At 43.1% G+C, this 19,202-nt stretch overlaps 1 protein-coding gene across 1 annotated transcript in view; it reads right to left on the reverse strand.

The window, feature by feature from the left end:
• The window catches only part of LRRK1 (leucine rich repeat kinase 1), a 73,489-nt gene that overhangs the window by 42,534 nt on the left and 11,753 nt on the right, over positions 1-19,202 (reverse strand). Inside the window, exons 2-8 of the mRNA XM_034066249.1 lie at positions 12,857-13,020; positions 12,061-12,232; positions 9,960-10,142; positions 9,209-9,357; positions 1,426-1,652; positions 783-910; positions 350-513 (exon numbers count right to left, since the gene is read on the reverse strand). Of these exons, the coding sequence (XP_033922140.1) occupies positions 350-513; positions 783-910; positions 1,426-1,652; positions 9,209-9,357; positions 9,960-10,142; positions 12,061-12,232; positions 12,857-13,020 (1,187 nt within the window). The remainder of the gene's footprint in view (positions 1-349; positions 514-782; positions 911-1,425; positions 1,653-9,208; positions 9,358-9,959; positions 10,143-12,060; positions 12,233-12,856; positions 13,021-19,202) is intronic.

The following is a 19,202-nucleotide window of genomic DNA, read 5'->3' on the forward strand; positions in this document are numbered from 1 at the left end:
TTTGAATGAAGGTTCCATAACATAAAATGTTATGAAACATTTTAGTGTTCCATAAGATGACCCTAACGATAATTCTGCTCATATGAACTGTAAAGAAAATGAATATATCCATATAAGATGCATTTATAGAAGTTTTCCCCCAATTCCATCAACAGGGTGAGAACAGGGCAGAACCTCAGAAAGACTCCATCTGAGCCCCATAAACTGAATCAAGCAGGGACACCCAGAATCAGAGCAGCTTTTCAGTCTGTCTATGACATCTGATAGCTTTTTAAGCATCACAGTATAGTTTTTGTATTGTTTCAACAGGTTTTTCAGCCTCTGACTCTCTCAGAGCTGTTTCACTTACCAAGGGGCAGGCCCAGGGATCTGGAAACACTTTCAGCTGATTTCTGGAAACATTCAGTATGTTTAGGGACTTGAAGCAGTATAGAAAAACCGTTGGAAGTTCCACCAACCTGTTGTCAGAGACGTCAAACTCCTGCAGCTTCCTTAACCCAATCCAATTAGTTGCTAGAAAACACAAAACATTGTGGACTTGGTGTAAGCAATCTGATCCAGCAAGATGCAGCATACTTGCTAGGTAAGAGCAAAAGGATTTCATGAGTGCTAAAACACAACCAGGCCTTTTCATGTACTTTGGACAAAGGATTGAGAGATGCTAAGCATCCCTAGCTAACACTGTCTTTCAGACATTACTGACAAGTCTGGGGGTAACAGTTTGGGGGTCTCCCTTACAGACCTAGGCTTGAAATGTAAGCATAACACTGGGCTGTACATACTGTTTTCCTCATCAAATAACTTCTCCATATAGTTTTTGGAAGCGACGAGTTTTCTAAGGTTTTTAAGATGTAGGAATCCAGAAGGGAGAGTAGAGAGCCTGTTGCTGGATACATCGACCTCAAGTAACCTGTGAATACAGAAGATACTCAGTCAGGCATCAATAAAATGCGAGCAGACTCCTGTTGCCATAGACATCTATTTTAGCAGGACAGATTTAGATCTGAATGAAAGCAGCTGGAATGTACTCTCACAAGGCAAAGTTAAAACCACTGTTTAGAAAATTAACCCTTCCAGAGAGCAGACAGAAGTGGTCTGGATAGACAGCAGGTCAGATAACTGATACCAGTCAGCAAATGTCAATCTGAGCCAGCTCAGGGGTTTGACTTAGAGGAGTGGGGCTCACCAGAACTGGAGAAAAGCAGAAGCAACATGAGGCAGTACAGCAATAAAAGTTCCTACAACATGGAAACAGTGAGAATGCAAAAGGGCAAATCTTAAGTTAAACCTTGCAGCAGACAGAAAATAAACCAAGAAGCTCCTGCATATGCCCTTCACTTACTCAGTGTCACACAAGCACAACTGACTCACTTGCACCTACTCTCTGCACAGGTTCAGTTTGCTGTAGGCATCAAGCACACACACCTTGTACATATGATTTCATCAGATGACTGGATGCTGGGTAACTCTGTGAGTTGGTTGTCAGCCAGGCTGAGCTTCCTGAGGTTTATCAGGCCCCATGGGATCACGGATGGAAGGGAGACCAGGCAGTTGGCAGAGAGATCAAGCTCAGTTATCTGACAGGAGATATCAATCAGCCAGTCCAGATCCACCCAGGGCAGTTTGAGGTTTGACCAGTTCACACACAAAACCTGTATATATCAAAGAAAGAGAAAACCACATTAGTAAAGCCGCAATTGCTCTTGGCCAGTGTTACACCACTGGGAATCTGACAGATCAGAGCACAGACCATAAACATTTTGCTCACTTTCCTATCTGCTTCTAGGAATTCCACTGACTCAGAGATGAAATCATGCCTGGATATCAGCAGCCTCCACCATATAGCTGCTCTATGATCTCACTCCAAAGACCATGAGCAAGCACAAGCAAGGGGCCTGGACTTCTTTGCTAGTCCATACACCAGCCTCAGTGTGTCCCACCAGCAGTGAGCTGCCTGAAACCAGACTCTCATATAAGAGCTGGACAGACTCTAATGGGTTGTTCATCCAACAATGTGCAGTGAGTTTCCATGGGGCTGGGCTCCCAGCCCCACGAGATGCATTCACACCCTACGCTAGCAGCACAATATGGACAGATCATGGAAACCACCCTAAATCCAGACTCCACAGCCTGAACGCCACTCTGTCTCTTAGACATGGTCTGTATCGCTGCTCAGATCTCCAGGGGACTCTGAGCACCAACAGAAGGTCCAGAAAAACCCCTGTGGAGCAGTCAGCCTCCAAAATACTTACAGATCACAGAATCAAAGGATGGTTGGGGCTGGAATGGACCTCTGGAGATCATGTAGTCCAGCCCCACTGCTAAAGCAGGTTCACCTAGAGCTGGTTGTACAGCATCACCTCCAGGCAGGTTTTGAATACCTACACAGAAGGAGATTCCACAACCTTTCTGGGCACCCTGTTCCAGTGCTCTGACACCCTCAAAGCAAAGATCATTGCTTGTGTATCTGTAGAGAGGACAGGGACAGATCTGCTGGGTGGTAATGACTTCCTAGGAGGAGGCCTGCTGCTGGAATAATCAATATATGCCCAAGCACTGCTCTTCCATCTTAAACCTTCCAACATGCAGCCAAACCAGTCTGGGGAAGGTTCAGGTTTTGCAAAGAAACATCTGGAAAAGGCAGGGAAAGGCAAACACCCTCTTGTAAACCATTTCTAAACAGTGGAAATTTGCTCAGTATCATTTACAAACATATTTCAGTTGAGACACATGATTTGGGCAGTTGCCTCCCTTCTAGATAATGTTCTGCTGCTTTTGACAATAAGATGAGGAAGTCTCTTTATCCTCTTTTGGATAAACAACAGAAGCTGTTGTGAAAGGCATAACTCTTGTTATAGACAAGAGGAAAACATGAACACGTAAGGGTCATTAATGCAAGTAAACAACCCAAGGCTTCATTTTCAAGATCACTTCATCGTGTTCCAATGGGATCTACGTTCCAAAATACACATTTTTTAAACGTTAGCCCCAACATGTTTTCAGAACCTCAGTGGTTTTGACTTAATTCATCCCAACGGCAGCTTCAATGAAGTGATCTTCACTTCTCCACCAGGAGGCAGCAAGGACCCGACACCAATTGAGTTTGCTTTCCAATGCCCAATGCTTAGCTCTTAAGGCTTTTAACCCCAAATTTAAAGTTAAAAGGAATATATTTTGGGAATGAAGAGAAAGAAAAAAGAAACAAAGGTTCATTTTAAATACTTATTTGAGACTCAGAATTCCAAATAATGTAGATCGTACAGTTTGAATGTCTAGGAGAATGGAATAAAGGGTAAGCACAAACAGTTGCACTTTTTAGAAACTGATAGTGGTTGTACTTAGTGTAGACATAATGCTCTTCAGATGTTGGCTAGTGAAGCCTCAAGACAGCCCTACAAGGAGGAATGGAAATATGCCCATTGCACCAAGTGGGGAAACCAAGGCAGAGAGCCTATTTTTCTAATGCTCCACTCCATAAGGCACCCACATAAAACACAGCAAATCAGCAGCAATGAGAAATCAAATTAAGCAGAGTATCCACTGCTACAGCTAAATATACAGTGCTAATGGGAGTTACACTGCAAAGCTTTCACACTGGCACTGCACATACTCTGCTCTACTGCTACATTTTCCAAGCCTGCATATTTAAGAGCTTCCTGCTTACGAACTCTTGGGTTAATTCTGTATGTAGTTTCCTGTCATTTTCTGTCACCTGTAACAGCCCCAGAGCTGTTTACACCATTGTTTACAGCAATGGTTGTGAGTTAAGGTAACGGAGAGTATAAACACATGGGTCAGATTCCCTTTCCATCCCTAGCTACCTCACACTTCAGAGAGAAGCAGGGATGCGATACTGATGCTAAGGGACTGGGAGATCTTCCCAGCATGACAAAACCTTAGTGAAGAGCATATTTGTGCTGAGACACCTGATCATTTTCTTCTGGTTCCCTGAATTGCTTCAAGAGCTCCTAAATAGAAACCAGATCCTTAAATCCAAATAACACAGGAAACCAGCCCTACATTGGAAACCAAATCCTCAGGTAGTATTGGTGCCTGCCTGGCTGCTTACCCACACTTTCAGGTCACTATCCTGTCCTGTAACATTAACTTTCTTTATTTTAGAGGGAGAATTTTCGACTGGTTTAGCTCCAAGCCAGGGCCACCAAAAACTGACTTACAATGACACACAGGAGGAGGAGGGAGCACATAGCTGGGCAGAGGAGGGTAGCAGCATCACTGTAGCTCCAACCTAGATGAGCTAAAAATGCCCCCAATAGAAATCCAGTTTAATCAGCAATGAAATTCTCTTACTGATGTAATTTATACCATATTGTGGTTTACAGTGATGCCAGCAACAGCCTCTTTATGTCAAGACAATTAAATCTACATCATGGCTTCTGCTCATACAGAAACAAACCCATCACTCTGACAGAGCAGAGTAAAATCCCATGTTCTGCATTAGCAAAGCCACACACCACAAATCCCCTGGCCTAGGAAAGAGTTAAAAAAGGGCCAAATCCCCAGCTACTCATGCTCCATGTAGATTTTTAATAGGAATGGCCTCTTCAGGCTAGAAGACAAAGGTATAACAAGGTATAGCAAAGATCCAGCTATTGAAAGTATAATGCAAGCACAGTCTGCCTAGATATGAGAAATGTTTTAACAGGGAATCAGCTATTTTAAGAACTAACCTTGTTTGGCAATAAATAGTTTCTCCTGATCATTTCTTTCCAGGAATGCCAATTTTTCCCAAAAGCTATGCTGAGACTCAGCCAAAATGGGGGAAGAGGAGTTAAATCAGAATGAATAGGGGAAAATCCAAGCTTTTAGGCAGCAGGTCCAGAGGACAAGTCTATGGTCCTTCAATCACACCGAGGATGCATAGAACTATACAGGCAGTGATGGAAACAAAGACCTGGAGAGATGGCTTGCTCATTTGGTTTCCTCCTCACAGGAGAAAGCAGGATCTTGTGGGTGGGATCCTGAATTCACACTCCAGAGCCTCAGATCTCCTGTGTGACACCAGCCACTGTCTCAGCCTACCCAGCCTCTGTTTGACAGTCCATCTGCCCTGGAAGGAGTGAAAATGCACTATAGACTCCAAGTCCCTCCTTTCTCTTCCAGCTTAATTAAACTGCCCCAAACAAAGCTGTAATTAAAAAGAATTAGAAAAAAAGAACTGATTGTGCTTATCCCCTTCCTCAGCTCCTTCTCTGTTTCATGATGATGCTCTTCACAGCGCAAAATAGTACTTGTCCTTGAGCACACCTACCAATGCAGTAATAATATCTGTAGCTTTTAATGGGTGCAAGCAGGACCCTGCATCTCTGCTGTTTCCCATTTCAGACTGATACTCATCTCTGGTTTGCATTTATATTGCTGTGTATCATTTATCTCAAAAATGCAGAGCCATGGCCCCAGGGTATTTAATGTGATAGAAAAGATACCTGAAGAATTCAGATAGTGACTTCTGAAACCACAGACAAGATTATGAAATCCAACACTGGCACTGAATGCTGCAGGGTAGGTGTCCCCATCTCTCAGGCAGCTTTTGGAATCTCACCAGTAAGTGCTTTGCACTCTGTCTTCCTCCCCATCCACAGCCAAGGATTAACAGAGTCTCTTCTGAGTGCTGCAGACTCCAGCATCAGCCAAGCCCCTTTGTCTGATGAAGGACAGTGAACAAACTCATCTTGGTGCTAGTAATCCTATGTTAGTGGAGCTACCTTAGGAATTTACTTTGCTTTGTAGTGAAAATGTAATTAAGTGAAAGAAACGCTGATAGCAATGCCACAAAGAAAAGGGATTTCCTCCCCACCTCATACTTAATCATCTCCACTACCTTCCCAGAAAATCCTGTTTCTTTGATGCCAAAGGTCTATGATGCTGAACTCACAGAGCCCAGTGATCAGCTCAGCCCTTCTCTATTTGGCACTGGCTGGAGGGCTCAGTGAGAGACAGTGTTCAGAGCTGCTAGCTCCTGGACACAGCCTGACACTGGGCAGCTTACTGCTCTTCAGAGGGCAAAGAAAACCTCTGTGCCTCTGTTGACTCCTCTCTCCTACCAAACAAAGGATTTCTCAATACAAGTCCTGAAAACTAAATGGAAATATTCTACTGCAGTGATGTCAGGGGATGCACTGAGGGAGACAGGGACTGGAAATAGTGCAGAGGCAAGAAACCACTCTGCTCTTGGGCAAATGGTGAACTATAGATATGACATTTACTTAGGTTTGAGACCACTTGGTAAGGTGATTGAAAAGGCTTCTGTGCCTGTCTCCTAAATGACATGACATGCCCCAACTGAACCTCACTCATTAACTGGGATAGTCTGAGGATGGTGATCTAATTCCTCCACCAGTAAAGCTGCTGAGACTCTTGAGTGGAACTGCTGCACATTTCTTCACTGTAACCGAGATAACAGGCAGTGATTAAAGAAATCAGAGGTGGATCACACACACAAACACACACAGATGTCCGTATGCTTGTGCATAGAATTCTTTGCAAAACATTTCCCTCTTTCCTGGTCTGTAATGGGAAAAACCAAATCTTTCTCACACTGCACATACTGGAAAGTTACATGGATCTCCATGCTGGTGACACCTATCAAAATCTGGAATCTATACCCAGCCGCTTTACTGCAGGGGGTCTTTCTGGCATTAGCTACTGCTCCCATGAAAAAGGAGCACTTCCTCTCTTTAGCAAGGCAGTGGTTTGCTGTGGGGATAAATTTATGCCAGAAAGGAAAAAAAGAAAAGGAGAAGCAGGTATTAGAAAAACGAGATGTTATTCCTTGTGGGTCAGGAAGGGCAGCACTGCAGAGTGCAATGACTGCCTGGAAGGTGTGGCACTAAACAGAGCTCTCCAACCACATTTTATACATAGCTGGTAGCATTCACTGCTGTGAAATCACCTGGAGGTCAACGCTGCAGTGTTTTCACTCACAGATAGCACAGAAGGGACAAACCCTTTTGAAGTTCTGGACTCTTTCTGACATGGTCTGTGCTCGGTCTGCCCTGTTCAAGAAGAGAAGCTGTCTGACACCCAGCTGCCTGCCATGCACATCACAGCCTCTGCACGATGCTTTTTGCTTCCTCCCAGTGCAAAATGCATCACTGCACTTACACAAGCAGACCTGCATTCATGAACCTTAGGAGATATGAAGAAAGCACTGAGAAAGTTTATTTGCAGCTGCCACAAAGTTGTCTTTTAGATCTTATCAGGGTGTGTGGCTGTCACTTCCCAGGGATCTGAGCTCTGCAGACAAACTAGGACAAACCTTCCCACATTTGGTGCAGTCTGCCAAAATGAATTCAAAGAGAATGCATTAAATAAGCAAACATTAAAACAAACAGCTACTAAAAGAATCAAAGTCAAGTTTCTGGGTCTTTTTTTCCTTTGTTTTTTAGTCCAGACCTTTCTGGCAGTTTAGCTGATGTTTCAAGGCTGCTCTCTTCACTCAGGGTGTGACAACAGCAAAGCTGAGTCATTTTTACAGCAGCTAGGTTAAATATTGCCAGCGAGTTCACATGGAAAACAGACCTCTTCCCTGTGACTCAGACATTTATTCCAAGTTTATTCAAGTTGAATTATCCAGTTAGTTGGATTTTTTTTCCTTCTAGAAGGCATGTAGTTTCACCAGCTCTTATCCAGAAACATCTAGGATTTAGCTTCCTATCATTTACCTGTCAATGAAGCTAAGATTCCCACAGGGAGGGCTCCAAATCTGTTGATGGAACCCAGTGAAGTCAAGCTCACATATGTGGCCTAACATTCACAGTGTTGTCAGGAATCCAGCAAGACAGGACTTTGGCAGGAAAACAGAGAATGGAGAAGTTTGTAAAACCATGAAAACCTCTCTGCTTGTTTCTACTTTAACAGCAAAGCAGAAGCAACACCCCATAATATTACGAGCTGAGCAAGAGATACCCAGCTGGTAATGAGATTCATGCAGAAAGAGCCTTGATCAAAAAATCCCTCATAATTTCTCACTGCAAAATTTTTATGACCTAATGAAAACCACTGAAAGCTCAGGGCTCTGATGCTCCTATTTAGTGTCAGTTAATTACAGACAGAGGGGAAAACCAGAATATGCCTGATAACTAATCTGGATAAGAGTAGAAACAATATGAAATACTATGTGCTTCCCTATAAAGCCATAACTGTGTGTGCTGAGACATTTTTCAGCTCTGAATAAAGGACGTTAGGATAACAGAGATTAGGAGAATGAAGAACATAGCTTAGGTATATAAAGAAATGTGATAATCATGAGATGTAATAACACCCTGAGTGAAAACAGTGACACTCATCTGTAGATCTCAAAGTACCTTCATCATGTGTTAAACCTTCTCACAGCTGTAAAATGTGAGTTTAAATCTCCCCACTTTACAGTGGAAGAAACAGAGATGCAAATGAATTACCAAAATTGTCAGAAGGCTTTAAGTGGCTGAGTAGCTAACAGAGGTCTTGCCAACCTAAAAAGGCTTCAATTGCTTTTTGCTGGCCTTGGTTTCCCATCAAAAACCATTTGTGTGGCACAAGCTCCACTCAATTAATATGATGTGATCACACATGATCCTCCCCACGCTGCTCCAGAAAGCCAGATCTGCCCTAAGCAAGCAACAGTAAAGGCTACCAGCCATCTTTTACTGATGGAGGTCTGAAGTAGGGAAGGTATTTGAGTAGATGTGAGCTTGCTCTACTCACGTTCCATGTTAACAAAAAGCCACATGAGCCTATTTGTATGTGGCTGTACCTGGGGTATCGGACGCAGGGGAAGAGAAGGGTTTTACACACTCAGCTCTGCACTGTGCTTGTGGCATCACCTTGCAACCAGAATCCACTGCAGAAACCTAAATGATGTGATTACCCTAGAGTCACAGAGGAATCCTGTGGCAGTGCTTATTTCTCCGGAAGACTTTGAGCACAAGGTCCATGTTTCCTTTCCACAACATATCACTCACTGACAGTAAAATTGCCAAGTGGAAGGTGCCACATACAGTGTCTTGCACAATGATGCTATTACACCTGGCAGCTCAGTGCTGGCATGAAAGCCACTTTCATAGCTTGCTCTCTTAATGGGTAGCAAACCACAAGTCTCTTAGCTGAGAAGAATCACCAGCCACATGGTACCCAAAGACAAATACCAATTATTAATATGATACTCCTTTAAAAGAGCATCTCTTCAGACAGATAAATGGCTACTTACTGTTTTTGCTGGAGCACTACCTGGTAGTGGGCTCGTCTCAATGAAATACTTCCTCAGAAGGTGTTTGCTGGATTCGGGACTGTCCATCAGGATGTAGGAGCAAAAGAAAGCTCCATTCCGTAATAAAAACACAGCTACATCTTCATTCCCTTTAGAGAAAAGCAGATTGTCTGTTCTCTTCTTCTCATGTAAATGAACCAACAAGTAGCTGAACAGAAATCCTGGGAAATAACCACTTCTGAAAAGAAGCCATGGGGTGTGCAAAAAGGAAACTGAACTTTCCAAAGGCTGTTTCCTCCAGTGACAGGATTTAGTTCCGTCAAACTGAGATGCAAAGACACTATGTGAAAGCACTGGCCTAGCCTTGCTCTTTTTTCTCTTTCCCCACCTTATTAATCTATACACACAGCTGTGCTTTGAAATGTAAATTACTCAGCCTAAATCAAGCATGTTTGCCAGTGTCCAGCACAATAATACTTTTACTTGCACAGTTTCTATTTTTGAGGGGTCTCTTCCCCAGGAGTTTACAGAGGAAAGTTCAGCCCCTCAGTATTTACAGTAATGTAACTTAAGAAGGCCCTGACTTAAGTCAAAAGATTCAGAGCCAATTTTATTTCATGTATCCCACTGGAAATCCAGGACAATTCCAGACAAGCCAGGCCACATTAATCCCTTCCTAGATGTGAACAACTCAGCCCATTCTTCAAAAAGCATTGCAGAAAAGGAAGTTTTGAAGCACGCACATACATACCTGCCTTTATAGCAGCATAGAGGGGCAACCGGATAAGAACTGGAAACTCATTCCTCCTGACTGCACAGCTCTCTGGGTCAGCACTGTATGCACGAATTAGGAGTTTCACTATGTCCAAATGTCCCTGCTGGCAGGCTATGGCCAGCATCCAGTTCAGGAGTTGTTGGCAGGTACTAGGACCTACTGAGAAGAGACACTGTTTGACATGGTTGATGCCAGCAGGCTGTGATGTACAAGAGTCACCCACAAATGGGTGTGCAAGGGAGCAAAGTAAAGCCCCTGAGGACTAAGGAGCAGATTTCCACTGCACCCTAAGGTCTCTCACAAAGAAAATATTCATTTCCCCTTAGAATACTTCATTTTGGGTGAATCCTTTACTACCAATTCATCAGTTAGACATTAGACAAATGCCATTTAAGGCTAAAAACTCAAGTACCATGTCCCAATTTCTGTATGAATTTGCTAATGTTTTAGTCATCCCCAAACTGCTTACTTTGCTGAATTAATGTTTTACCAGTAGAACACTGCTTTCCTCTAGGTGAACATAATTCTGTGCACATAGCTAACTGCCCATGACAGGATTATTTCTGCTAACAATAAGCAGTCCTCAAATCTTCCCTGATGCACAATATCACCTCCATGTACTTTACAAATTCACATCCCCTTTGAAATGCTCCCAGAAACATCCACAAGCCCAAGTTTACATGCTAACTTTTGGGGGTGTTTTTGCAGTTTCTCCATGTGGAAATTACATTGCTCTGCGTTCTTAACAACCTGATTTAATCACTCACCCTCATGCTATCAAAACCAGGCTCCACATCAGCTGTAAGCCACAAGAAGCTCACAGTGAGCCAGAGAGGATCTGTGCATTAGCCAAACTGCAAATTAATGTGAGTTATTCCTAAACCCTGGGATTGGTTTCTATGTAACTTCCCAAGGAAATGAATAGAAAGTCCTGCATAAAAACTTCTGAAAGCTGCTGTTTGGATAGAACACCTCCCTTGATCCCTTGAAGCAAGAGTTGAAGGGAATTTGGTCAGTTCTAAGCTACACTAAGTTTCCAGAAACCACTTAAGTCACTTTTCATTACTGAGAGCACTGTATTAATATAATTTTTGCTACTAGGTTACAAACCCACTGCTGTTCAGCCTCCTTTCTGGCTGAAGGAAATACTACATTTAATTGCATCCCCAAACTGGAAAGTTTCTTCCCTTGTTAGTGCTCTAAGAACATTGAATAAGCAGGTTTCCCAACAGGTAATTCCTGTTCTCATTGAGAACACTGGCAAGTATATAGCTCCAGTGAGGAGCTGGTGCTATACTCAGGTCAAATATTACAGAGGCATAGCTTAGCTGTTAGAGTTGGTCTGAGGTCAAGAAAACATTTTGCTCTGGCCTCTGTGCAGGACAAACAGATCCTGAATCCATAGAGGGTCCCAGTAAGAAGCAGGTGCCATGTCCTACATCAAGAGAGCAACAGGGCACCCAAACACAGTTCCTGGTCCTGACTCAGAGAAATGCTCTTCTCTCTGCCCTCACAGCTGCCCTAGGTGTCCAGGTCTAAAAATGTCTCTGTTCTGCTATAAAATAATGTGTAATAACATTTAATTTAAATATTATGATTCTAAAGAAGGAATTCCCCTCACAGTCAGAACAAAATGCCAACAAGAGAGCAATGCAGCACATTGCCAGCTGCGCACCCAAACTATTACCAGCCAGACACTCACGCTGCATTCTTACTCCCAGCACCACTGTGTCTGCTGGATCAGCAGAGTGGGATGCTGCTGCTTCCTGAAATCCCTTGATTTCTCTGTAGGGTCTGGGATGTTGCCCAGCTGTGCAGGCTGATGGGAATGAATTGCCTCCATGGCATCTTCCTTCACTTCCAATTTGCAAACAGGGAATATTTTTATGCATGTGTTTTTTTCCCCCAGGGGGGAAGTTTCCTTCAAACACAGCAGAGATTAGATCCCTCCTCGCACTTTCCCAGGGCTTAGTCCCTCCCCTTTCAAGGAACATGAAAAAACAAATGCCTGCTTGAAGCTACAGCACACAGCTACCAACAAGCTTGAGGAAAGGCAGAGGCAACCCAACAGGCTTACCACGCAAGGAATCCAGCAGCTCCTTCACAATATCCTTGTGTCCAAAATATGCAGCCACCACAGCTGCGTTGTCATCATTAGGTTCTGTTGGTAACACCACTAATGCTTCCTTCAGTAAATACCTCACCGCCTGCAGATCTCCATATGCTGCTGCAATACCTAAAAGCTGACACTGGCAAAGAAAATACAGCAAAATACATTTTCTGTAAAGGGAGTGGGCAGAGGAAGAGAGCATTTCAAGAGCTATATATCCATTTGCACCCATGTAAATGCATAGCCGCTGTAACTGTTGTAAACACTAGTAGCCATTATAAAGAATAGGCTCAAAGGGAGGGCTCTGAAGGCAGAACCTGGTGCAGAGAATACAGCTCCAAATAGAAGCAGGATAAACTTCCCAGGAGGCCACTTACCATCTTCCCACTGATGGGGGAACACATTTTTTTGCTAAGTCTATGAACTGCTTCCTTTTTATGTATTTCCCTGTTTTTGTGGCCACAGCACCAGCACTCCTCCTTGCATAGCCTCCTGCTCCTAAATACACTGCTCCCTGGGGTCTGTCTCTGATCAGTGAGCAGTGCTTTCTGATCACTGCTTTCCCTGATCAGTGCTTTCAAGGGCAAATACTGTCTCTGACCATGTGTTTCTGACACAAGCAGCTATGCATGGGACCCTGCAGTACCAGCATAACATATATACCTGAATGGATTTTAAGCATGAGAAACGATGGAAGACAGCGGTTTGGTGTATTGGTTTCTTTCCCAACACAGCTTGAGAAAGAGGAGTAACCTAACCCTACCTTTTCCACTTGCAGTGCAGTCTCCTCACATGACAATTTAATCAACTCTTGGGCCTTACTGGTGTCTCCAGCTTTGTAAGCATCCTGAATGCTTTCTGTCACAGGTGTCTGAATGACAGAGACTCCACCGACCGTGGACTGTTTGCCACCCATGTCCACAGTTCCTGCAGTAGAGATTGAAAAGAGGGGTGAAGAAGTTATCTGTTCATTACTCATGTACTGCTGCAACATCACTGCATCCTGGCTACAAAAAAAGGGGGTGAATTATTTTCAGTGGAACATTTACTGCACACAAGTACCAACAAAAAAGGAGAAACCTGAACACTTGTTTGCCTGGTAAAAGAAAGTGGTAACATGGTAAAGTACTTTCCAATAGGGACATGAAACTAACAGGGACAACGAGTTCCCCAATTGCTCCCAGAGGTGGTTTCCAAAGCACAGCATGAAAGCTCACACACGCAGACATGTAGGCTCTGCAGCAGCCCACCATGCTCAGCCTCCTGCTGCAGGAACCAGAGAGAGGAAGAGCTTTCATGAGAGCTGCAGCACTTCCAAAGCAGCAAGGAGCCTCCATGACCTGCAAAGCAATTCTGGCATTAACTTCATTTCATCACACTTCACCTCCTGACAACAGCCTAACAGAACCCCACTGTCCTTCTCCAGCACTTTCAACAGAGGTTTATGAACCTCAATGAATGTGAAAGAAAAGAAATTGGGAATATTTTTACTCTGGGAATGAGAGTAAAAGGAGATTATTCAAGGTGCCCAGTGATCGATCATGGAGAATCTCCTAGGCCAGACTTTCTTCCTTAAAATGCTCTTAGGAGACGGAAGAGCTTTTATACATCAAAGTTTAAAAGCCACAAGCCATTAGAGAAGATGCTTGCGGTGAAGATGAAGAGGCAGCCATGAAGTCTTACATCCACCCACCCCCAGCTACCAGGCCAGGGAAAGCGGCAGAAAAGCCACGAAGTTATGAGTGAGATGTTCAGGTCCACTCCTGATCAACCAGCAAGGCAGAGAAAAGAAGTACTTTTCACTTGAAAAGAAACCATTTTTCCTGTTAAGACATTATTGTTACTGCTATTTGAAACCAGTTAAATAAAGCCCTTAAATCCACAGATTTTCATGTATGTTAACAAGGATTATTATTTTTCAGTAGACAGCGATGTCATACAGAGCCTAGGCTAGTGCAGCCTGGAAAAAGAAGTAAATTTGGACCAATCTATAACTGTCAGTAAATATCTTTGAATAATGCAGTCTGAATCACCAACAGATCCTGACTAACACTTCTCATCAATTATTTAAATGAAGCTCAAATCACTCAGACATTGGAGATGGCTCCAGAGATTCGTGCCATTAAAAATGTGCCCACATCAATAACCTTCCTCAGATGATGCACAGCGTGTAAAGGACGAGCAGCAGAAATGAAGGCAGATGAATGTGGTGTTACATTACAGCACAGCAAAGAGCATCTTAGAGTTCATGTTGATAGTTGCAGTGCTTTCATAATTCCACAGTTTTAGGGGATACATGGGAAAAGGAATTCATCCATTGGTCCGGTCTTTTAGAGCAGACCACACACTGTAAGGGATTGCTAAGAATATTGCAAGTGATTTAATTCTTCTTTGAATGGACACCAAAGGTAGGAAATGCTAATGATTCTTTACAAGCAACTGTTTAAAAGGTGGCAGAAGAGAGAACATTAAAGCAAAACAGTTCTTCAGTTTGAAGTACAGATCCAAGCAAACACTGTAGTCACTGGAACACGCAGCCTCCCTGCGCTTAGTGTCCTGTGATGAAATCCTGAACCTAGAGAGAAGCGCTGGAATTCCCCTTGAAGGAAAAAATGTCTTCCATCAGAGATACAAAACAGCTGGAAAGCTGAGCAGGAAGCATTGCAAATCGGGGCTGACAGAGCACAGCAACTTTAGTCTTGCTCCTTAAAGGAATGCTGAAAGGAGGGACAAATTTTACTTCCTTCCAGCCTTAATCCTGGTTTTGAGGACTATTACTCAAGACTCCACATCTGCAGCCATTCTGCACGTAAAGGCACATCTTTATGACACAGAACAGAGCCAGGCCATCTTTCTTCTTTCTTATTATATCATGGCCAGGGAAGGTGGAGGGACAAGCATCTTGTGGTGACAGATTCATTCGGGATCTGGGAGATGCTGGTGTCACTTCCTCCTGTAATTAGCAGCCAACCTCTCACACACTGCACACCAGAGCTCTCCTTACAGGAGCATTTTCCACCTTTTTTCCTCCTGGAACTGCCCCACTGTGCAGGGAGGAATACCAAATCAGTTGGCCAGGCAGCACAAGAAGGACCACAATGTTGTTGCTGAGGAAAGCAGGAACTCCACAAGCCAGACCCTAATGCCAAAACCGCTTCTGTGTTTTAACAAATGACTACTTCATAAAACTACTTAGCTAATGTGTCATGCTTCCTCTTACAGTTTTGGCCCCCTCAAAAGTCCTTTGTAGTGTTATGGCTCAGTTACAACCATTGCTACTATCATCACCATCTGGAGAACATGGGCTGGCCATCAACCATCGCAGTCTATTCATATATGTTAGCTGCAGATTTCTGGGCTCTCCAGGAATGGGAAGGGCACAAACAGCTGGCTTCATGGAGTTCCCATGCTCCCAGAATTAACTGGCAGTTTAATCAGAGTCATTTGGGTTAATTTTAGTCCTTAAACTCAATTTTAATCTTGTCTTAGGCAAATTTTGATTGAACTAACCAAAGCTGCCTACCTTTGAACATTTGAACATCCATCAAACAGGAATCAATAAAAACTTCATTGAATCTAGGAGACCTGAACAATCTATTTCTATTTAAATGTTCTGGCAGAAACATTACGTTGCTCATCATTCAAGTTTCTTATGTAATTGTCATCAAAACCTCTCCCTACGATAAACTGACCTCCTGCCAAAGACGTGGGGAAAAAGGCCACCAAAAGTCTTCAGCATAGAGAACACTTTGAGATTGAAGTAATTACAAGCCTGAAAAGAGCAAACCTGATGAGCACAGAGATAAAAAAGCCTGCCCTAAACCAACTACTGGACTGCCATGTTTTTGTCAAAGTTAACTTGAGATTGCAAAGGTTAAACGAGGAAAGGTGGACCATCCATTCCTAAGCTCCCCAAAACCACAGAAGCCATCCATGGCAAAGCTAAGCATCTTGCCAAGCAAATTACCCAATTCACAGATTTCCTGGTAGCTTAGTTAGTGATATATTGACTTCTGAAATACAGATGGAAAATGGGAACCAGCGTGTTTCACAAGCTTAATTTATACTAACCAGTAGGGAAAAAAAACCCGAGGAAAATTATATTTGACTGGCTAAAGACTGTTTTATTGCTACAAATTGCATGACTGAACTATCATCAGTACTGGCACTCATATGGGCTGGAAACAAAGTTTTGCCAATACATGTTTCAGCCATTTTTAGCAGAAAACTGGGCTGAAATCCAAAGTTCTGCCTACAGTTTTAACCCTACAAATCTCACACTCTTTACATGAACTCTTTGTGGCTTTCCTAATAGGGTCACCTCACTTGCATACAGCCTTGAACAACACAATACGAGAGCAATACTGGAGCTAAATAATATTAAATCTCTGTCTATCATGCAACATGCTGAGTATCTGAGCCTGGAGGTAACAAAGTGCTTTTAATTCTTAGATTGCATGGATTTAGGAGCTGGCTTCTGCACTTTGCACAGGAGGGTCTGTGTTACTGTCTGACAGTGCACACTGCTACATGCAAAGCAGCATAGCAAGTTATGATATTCTAGCAGTACTTGGATATTCCTGTAATAAAAGGCTAATAGAAACACTGAACTCTGGAAGTATTTCCCGCTTAGATTTCAATGTTTTATATGCTGGAAATGCCTTAAGTTTGGCTTTGCATTAACAGCCTTTTACAAAAGCTATGGGCAAGACTCATTTTCTTCTAAAACATATCCAAATGGCAACAGAGGTTACCAGTGAAACAAAGCAGTGTTATTTTATTACCATTCAAAGGCTACAAGAGTAAAGAGCAACCGACTGCTGGTCCAGCTAAGAGAAACAAAACAAAAACAAGTCTTATCATTAATAAAGGATATAATGTGAATTTCAGAGATATATGTAGTTACAGTGTCTCAGGCCTTGTTATTATAGCAAGTGAAGAAGAACCAAACTGAAATCTCTGTCAGTTTGACAGTGTGCCTTCTTCAGTAACAAGGTGAGGGTTTGCAGGTCAATGTTGTGAATCAGCAAACGGCTGCACAACAAAACAGCATGCTGTAGACACTGTAGAGATGATTATTACCTTTATATCCCAAATCACTGCATTCCTCTCTCAGACACATTAACTCACAGTTTGTGCATGCTGCCTTAGTCCCTTTGATAAGGCAGGAGTTCTTTGGCAACTAACAAGGGTATTTTTATTTAGCAGAGAAAGGTATGAGATGCTTAATGCAGGATAAAATAGGGCAGGAAGCTAACTTGCTCCAAAACAGAATTACAATAACAATAAAACTTTAAAACTGCTACTGACCTTGTCATAATGTGTGCAGGTATTTCCAGAGACAGGAACAAATCAAGATGATGGCTCTAACACAGCATCCCATTCAGTGATGCTCTATTAAGCTATTAACTCCTTGGACTGTTTGTCACCCACCTCTGCTTCTGCACAAGCAGCTCTTCCAGCGGGCACTGGATGTAATGTCTTTTGGCTGCCTGGCTGCTGCTTTGTCTGAATGTACTACTACATTTGAGCCTTGACACTTATTTTCATCTCCATGGCCCATTACAGCGAAATCCAAGCCTCTGGTTCAGGGAGGATCTGGGGATGGGGGTGGGCAGGGAGGCTGCCCCTCTGGGCTGAGCTCAGACATTAATTCCTCAGCAGCTGCAGATGGCTACAGCTAACCTTTACCAGCTTAATCTTCTGCATTTTGACTCCTGAGTGCTGCCACAGCAAATACAAAATGGGACAGAGATGAGGTTTAAGATATGTTGAATATTTAAAGCCAACCACCCCAAAATGCTTGGAAACTCCCCAAGTGTTGCTGAATATTTTTCAATACCACCTTAGAGAAGCTTTGGCCCCTTGGTTTGCAAAATTAACAGAAAGCCATGTTTTTTCTGTAACAGACCCATGTATCTTCTGTTGCTTTGAGAAACTTCAGACTAATAAACTGAACAGCAGCCAAGAGGAAGCCTCCAGGGATTTCAGAGGATGATGGATCTGTCCTACATTGTGCTTCCCACTTAGATGGGTAAGAAAAATGTTTCAATCCTCTGGAAATCTTTGAGATACTGAAAAAGAATTTCCTGCCCAAGACTGGAGGAAACAAGAAAATCCTGGGCTCTTTAATAAGAAAACCAGACCAGAACGCTTCAAAAGGAGGGTCCTGCAGTAGGAAGCCTATCATCTATTTCACCTTGTTCTCAGGTTTAGGCAAAATACCTATGGCTCAACCAATTCTGCTGTAAAATGTACCTGGAAGGATTCAAAACTGGTCAGACCCACTTATAAAGCCCACTGTGAGAAAGAAAGGAGAGAAAGGTATGGTAAATCCAACTGAGATGGTTTATATGGGAAGCTCAGCACTGGCTCTAGAGAGGCTAGACCAGAATTGGGCTATGTCCCTCTGACCCTGATTAATCTCTCTTCACAACAAGCGAGACATGCCAGCTTCCCAGGACAGCAGGAACCCTCCACAGGCTTCATCTGCTTATTTTTTGTGGTTCCATTTCACCCAAACAACTATTATTTCAGCTAATTAAGGGAGCGGCTCCACACCAAGATCTGCCTGCCTAGGCAGTGGAAAAGATGATGCACTGAGTACAAAAGACACCGCATCTACAACATTGCTTATAATCAATGCCCACTGGCCCAAAAGGAAACTTAATAACCCCACAAAAGACCAGATCTGAAACACAGAATGCTTCAAAGACAAAACTCCAGGACCGAAGGGATCTTTTTCACTTGTTGTTGCATAATCTGGACTTATTTTTAAGTTCTTTGCATGCCAGTACCACGCACACCAAGTGCTCATCTGCACTGAACATCTTCCAGTAAGCATCTAGGATCCTGTAAAGGGCACCCTGACAGTTTTAGGTACAGCCATGCAAAGTGACCAGTTACCACCAGAGCCACTGGAAATTTTCTATTTAGAAACACTCCTAACCTGCAAGGAAAAAAGCATTTTCTAATGCAAACCTGAAAGGAAAATATGAAATCCCAGATGGAAAAATGCTCTGGATTCCTGCCTTTTTAAGGGGTTCCAGAACTGAATTACGAAAATCACACGCTTCCAAAGGCTTTAGCTCCACACTTACACAATCATT

This window comes from Melopsittacus undulatus, chromosome 9, assembly GCF_012275295.1.
Source record: "Melopsittacus undulatus isolate bMelUnd1 chromosome 9, bMelUnd1.mat.Z, whole genome shotgun sequence".
In the NCBI taxonomy this organism is placed as follows: Eukaryota; Metazoa; Chordata; class Aves; order Psittaciformes; family Psittaculidae; genus Melopsittacus; species Melopsittacus undulatus.